General features: G+C 45.6%; 1 protein-coding gene across 2 annotated transcripts in view; it reads right to left on the bottom strand.

Annotated features, from left to right (window-relative positions):
• Positions 1-1,306: 1,306 nt before the first annotated feature.
• The window catches only part of TBX5 (T-box 5), a 74,224-nt gene continuing 69,530 nt past the window's right edge, over positions 1,307-6,000 (bottom strand). Inside the window, exon 9 of one of the 2 annotated variants that reach the window (XM_006876964.1) lies at positions 1,307-2,090. In XM_006876964.1, the coding sequence (XP_006877026.1) occupies positions 1,516-2,090 (575 nt within the window). In that variant the 3' untranslated portion in view covers positions 1,307-1,515. The remainder of the gene's footprint in view (positions 2,091-6,000) is intronic. The other variant, XM_006876963.1, reaches the window with a different exon arrangement.

Here is a 6,000-nt window from a genome sequence, read left to right as displayed (position 1 = left end):
AGAAAAAAAAAAAAGACCAAAAAAAAAAGGCAAACTTGGTTTTGAGTATCAATAAAATTAAAAGCTCTTGGCCAATTCCCATGCTGAATTTCATCTTGGGTTATTACTTAATTAGAACTCCTATTTATAAATAAATAGTACCAGTAAAATATTACATCTGAAGAACCCTGCAAGAACATTTTACTTACACACTTTTTTTTTTTTTTTTAAATACTGCTTTCTGTTTTCAATAAGCACAGTTTTACATCGGTATTTGGTATGCTGGTATTTCTTGGAGAGAAGTTGTTGTGAAAGTGTGTTGTCTCTTCTTTGGGAATCAAGGAGTTTGTGTTGCATCCAGGTTGGGTCATCGGTGATGGAGAATTGGGAGCTTGGGGTTGGCTTTGTGTTTTATCAGGGAAAATATTTATTTTGGCTATTCCACAATTCTTGTAAGCACAGAGCTTGCTCCCCTCTTATCACAGTTCTGCCCGCATGTCATCCGGGACTTTTAGAGTTTTTCAAAGCAAGCTTTCCGGTCGGGAAACTATAGGCCAAGTTTCAACCATAGACGTGTGAGAATACAGAGCTGGGAAGACGGTGGGGCTTAGTAAGATACGATGCCAGATGGAGATCAGTATTATCCTGACTCCACCGGGAGGCAGAGAGCCAAACAGCCATGACAGTGAAGGTCAGACAAAAACAAAGAGAAGTTGTGGTGTAGGGACCTTTGCAGAAAAATTCCACAGCAGAGGTAGGTACTAACTTCTCTTAGTTAAGGGAAATCCAGTTGCCGCGATTTAACTGCAACTACCGGCAACCCCATGTGTGTCAGAGTAGAACTGTGCTCCATAGGGTTTTTAATGTCTGACCTCAGGGAAGCAGTTCACCACGTCTTTCTTCTGAGGTGCGTTTGGGTGGACTCCAACCTTTCGGTTAGCAGCTGAGTGTTCATCATTTGCACCACCCGGATGCTCCGAGTCAAGAGAAGGGGTAGTGAATTTAGGTTATGGGGTAGTATCTTGGGGGAGGGTGAGCCCCGTATATTTTGAAACACACTTGTCTCAGACCTCCTCCAAAATAAGGGACTGGGTCCCAGTAAGATAATTGAAAGAAAAAAAATATATTATTATTTATTATATAACAACGTCAACATTAACACCAAGACAGGCAAAAGAATCCAACTATGCACAGGGAGGAAGCACTCAGTGAGGCAAGACCTCTGGGAGACCTCAGGAAGGCGCTGGAAGGACATTGGGGTGGTAGGAACGTGGCAGGTATTAACAGTGGTGCTCATGGGGGGTGGGGTCCATATTCTTTGTTTTTGTTAAGTTTTGAGACAAAACGGCAAAGTCACATTTTTTGAATTGTGGTTTCAAGCGACTGATTAGATCAGTGTCCAGGGATCTTGAGAGCAGGTCATGGGGTGAAATGACGTATCTTGTCCATGGGGTTCTCTGGGTTATTGTCTTTCTCTCTCTCTGTGTGTATGTGTGTGTGTGTCTGGCAAACGTCTGTGGTAGAGCGAGACTGACTTTAGCTGTTGTCACTCCACTCTGGCACCATGCCCACTCCATGCACAGAATGATACTGGTGTGAGGAAAGTGTCCGCGGCACACCATGAGAGTAGAGGAACTCGGGGGGCTGGAGGCCGCTGGGGGACTGGAGGCCAGTCTGTGGCCCACACTGTCTGACCACAGGCTGCTGGGCCACGGGACTCTGGTGTTGGAACATGCCCTCTCCGAGCTGTGGGGAGCCATGGTTGGCCACGCCCGCCAGCCGGGGCACCAAGGGCCCCGAGGTGAAGTGGGCAGAGAAGTGCTGGTAGGGCAGCCTGTCCATGGGTTGCACCGTGGTGACGGTGCAGCTGCTATAGGAAGGCATGCCCGGCCATGTGTTACAGCTGATGTCCTCCAGGCTGGGCACTGGCTCACTGGGTGGCGCTGAGCTGGCGTACATGCAGGCCTGCCGCTGGGCTGATTCAGTCCTGTAGGAGGCACTCAGGCCCTGCTGCTGGGGGTAGCTGGGTCGGTAAAAGGGGTCGTCGTCACTGGGTGACGTCTCCATGTAGGGCTTCTTGTAGGGAAGCTCTGTAGTAGAACATTCTTCATCTGCTAAGACAGGAAGAGAGAGACCAATGAGGCAGATTCAGCCACCAGACAGCTCGAGGAAGAGATGGCCATTTGGCCAAAGAACTGGAGAATGGAGTCTGGGAGAAGAGCTCCAGCCTCCAGTCAGGAAAAAGGGGTGGACTGTCTGTAGAGGTGACGGTTCTGGGCTGTGCCGTTCTAGGCAAACAACTTGACCTTTCTGAGCCCAAGTTCTTCATGCATAAAATGGAAAGGGGTAACAACAGTCCAGAGCCTAAAGACATGAAAACATTCTGTAAATATCTACTATTAAGATCTCCTCTCCACCTCAGAAGGTCAATTCCATAAAGGGAGGACATTGTCTGTCTTCTAGCTCCTGTTCCTGCTGAGTTGACAAATGACTCACGGCAGCTCTTGAATGTCAGAATACAACTAATGCTCCATAGAGTTTTCAGTGGCTGATTTTTCAGTACACTGCCAGGCATTTTTCCCAAGACAGCTCTGGATAGACTCAAACCTCCAACCTGGCATTTAGTTAGCTGCCAATTATGTTACCCATTTGTGCCTCACCCACACACCCCCTGGAACTCCTTGTCTGTCTTATCCATCATGTATGTATTTCCAAAGTCCTGATACATACTGCATGCACACCACCACAGTAATAGGAATGATAACAATCACATCAAAAATAATGGCAAAAAAAACCCCAAACATTTACATGGCGTGTTTATTCTGCCTGGCACTATTCTAAGCACCCTCCATAAGGTAAAGCATTTAACTCAATAAGTACTGGATTGTGAACCTCAAGGTTCACTGTTGGAGCCCACCAGCTGCTCTGTGGGACAAAGATGAAGCTTTCTGCTCCTGCAAAGATTCAAAAGCCTCAGAAATCCTATACAGGATTGCTATGAGTTGGAACCGACTCAGTGACACTTAATAACAACAAGGAACTTATAAAACTGGGCCTATTACTATCCCCATTTTACAGATGTGAGATGGAAGAAATGAGGCCCAGAAAGTTCAAGCAACTAGTCCATGGTTTGAACACCGCGGAGCCAGGATTAGAATCTAAGTCATCAGGCTACAATGTCCTGACTACACAAATAAGAAATGCAGTAAGCATTTGTGGAATGGATGGATGGGCCCTTAAATGAATTCCCAAAGCCCTTCCTAGGTCCTTATGTAAGCATGTCAGTGTTTGTCGAGTCGTCACAAATTAACACGCTGCTGCTTCCTGACTGAGCAAGCAACTTTCCTTTTCTCCACACCAGTCAATCCCTGTCTGACACACAAGTATAGGGCAGTGGAGATAGTTCTGTCTTCTTCAATCACTCTGGAGTCACTGACTCCTTTAGAAAATGATATAAAAAGGCTGAGTTCTTGCCTAGAAAAATGCCCTTTAATACAAAGTTCGAAAACTGCATGTACACACGACGTTTTACTTATAATTGTGGGAGGTTCGAAGACTCCCTAGAACCCAGAGCCCAGATGACACCACCTACATGCTCCTAAGGTTTGATCTCATTCTGGTGTGGTGCTGTGGGTTAATGCACGAAGTTGGCTTGAACCGCAAGGTCGGTGGTTTAAGCTCACTAGCCACTCCTCTGAAACCCTATACAAGGTCGCTGTGGGTTGGGACTGACTCAGCGACACATAACCACAAAAAATTATTATCTTTGGAGTCCGGGGTGTGGCATTGTGGGCTAATGTGCTGGACTGCAAAGCCACTTTGAGCCACACTGTGGGCTAATGCGCTGGCATTGTGGGCTAATGCGCTGGACTGCAAAGCCACTTTGAACCACAAGTTTTTGTGGTTCAAACTCACCAGCCGCTCCTTGGAAACCCTATGCAGGGTCGCTATGGAGCGGAACTGACTCACCGGCACATAACAACAACAACTTAGTATCTATGTGACACAAGTGAGCTATCCACCCTCTCTGAGATTCACTTTCTTCAGCTCTGATTCAAAAGAGTTATATTGACCTCAGGGTGTAGCTAAGAATTAATTAAGACTGCCTGCAGCTCCCCTGACAGGTAGAAGGTACTTCATCATCAACAGTAGCTCTTGTAACAAGGGTATCACACCAGGGGAACAGTCTCATGGCAAAACTACCTTCAGAAGAAGCCATACCTCAAAACCTTGACCAAGATGTAAATTTCAACACAGATCTACTTCTAAGCTTCAACGTGTTACCTTCCAAACCAGATTTCTTTCTTCCTCTTCCACTCTCTTTCTCCTCAATAAATGCTAACAACTTATGCCTGTCTTGAGGGGTCTTCAGGCACTAACTATGGTGGCTCAGGGTCATGAGGGCAGAATGTAGGACTAAACAATTGTTGTTGTTATTGTTACATGCCATGGAGTTGGTTCCGACTCACAGCAACCCTGCATAGGGTTTCCGAAGCTGTAAATCTTTACAGAGCAGAAAGTCTCATCTATCTCCCATGGAACAACTGGTAGTTCTGAACTGCTGACAGTGAGATTAGCAGCCCCATTCATAACCACTACGCTACCAGAGAAGGGAATAAATGTTACTATTTTCAGGCACCCACTAAATAACTAGTACCTTTTCTAGATTAGGTTTAATCTCCTGGTGATTCCTCAAGATAGCTGCTCTCATTTCCATCGCCCCAAGGCAGATTCTGAGGCTCTATGATCAAGACTCATGGAAGCAGCAGTCAAGAAATCAAACACTATACGGCACTGGGTAAATCTGCTGCAAAAGACCTCCTTAAAGTGTTAAAAAGCAAAAGTGTCACTTTGAGGACTAAGGCATGCCTGATCCAAAGCCGTGGTATTTCTAATCAGAGTATGTAAAAGCTGAGCAATGACTAAGGAAGACTTCATTTGAATTGTGGTGTTGGCAAACACTACTGAAAGTACCATGGACTTTCAAAAGAGCAAATAAATCTGTCTTGGAAGAAATACAGCCAGAATGCTCCTTGGAAGTGCGGATGGTGAGTGAGACTTCACTTCATAGAGTTTGGACATGTTGTCAGGAAGGACCAGTCCCTGAAAAAGGGCATCATACTTGGTAAAGTAGAGTCAGTGAAAAACAGAAGGACCCCTGTAACAAAATGAAATGGTACAGTGGCTACAATAACAGGCTTAAATATAATAAGTGTGAGGGATGGTGCAGGACCAAACAGTGTTTTGTTCTGTTGTGCCCAGGGTCACTACAAGTTGGAGCCGATTCAACAGTACCTAACATCAACAAAAACAGATTCTGAAGCTCAGAGGCAGGACTTGCCCAAGGTCACAAGGCTGGAATGAAGTAAAGACTATAAACAAGGCAGGTCTGACTGACTTTGCCTAGCATACCTTGCTTTCAGTTCTCTAGATTTCTAAAGCCCAACACTACTCATCCAGTCATCCAATAGCAATTGACTGAGCACCTACCATATGCCAGATACTACCATGTGCCAGGTGCTAGGGATAGACCATTAGACAAAGTACACATGGTCTACCCTCAGGGCATCCCATCCTTGCCCACTCCATCTCTGGAAGCTTCTATCAGACTTTATGGGTAACCTGAGCAGTCAGCAAGGGTGTCTGACTTCGTAACCAGAAGAAAGTCCTTGGGTATACTGTATATTTTTATGCAAATTATGCATTATACATGGTTTTTTTGCCAACAGTGCAACCCCAAGACCACCATACTGTTTCCATAAGCATTGCACACCTCACATTAAATGTGTAGACACGTTATTTACAATGGCATGCTATCTGCCAAAAATATGGTAAAGAAGTCACATCACAAAAAAACTCACGGCTTCCGGCTGGATCGTAAATCAGTTCTCTAGCCCAGATGAGGAGGAGCCCTGGTGGCGCTGCGGGTTACACATCTGGTTGCTAACCAAAGGGTTAGCAGTTTGAATCCACCAGCTGCTCCATGAGAAAAGCAATGAGGTTCTCTGCTCCCATAGAGAT

This window comes from Chrysochloris asiatica, unplaced genomic scaffold (assembly GCF_000296735.1).
Source record: "Chrysochloris asiatica unplaced genomic scaffold, ChrAsi1.0 scaffold00438, whole genome shotgun sequence".
In the NCBI taxonomy this organism is placed as follows: domain Eukaryota; kingdom Metazoa; phylum Chordata; class Mammalia; order Afrosoricida; family Chrysochloridae; genus Chrysochloris; species Chrysochloris asiatica.
Note: the sequence above shows the minus strand (reverse complement) of the source record. Positions and strands in the feature narration are given on the sequence as shown.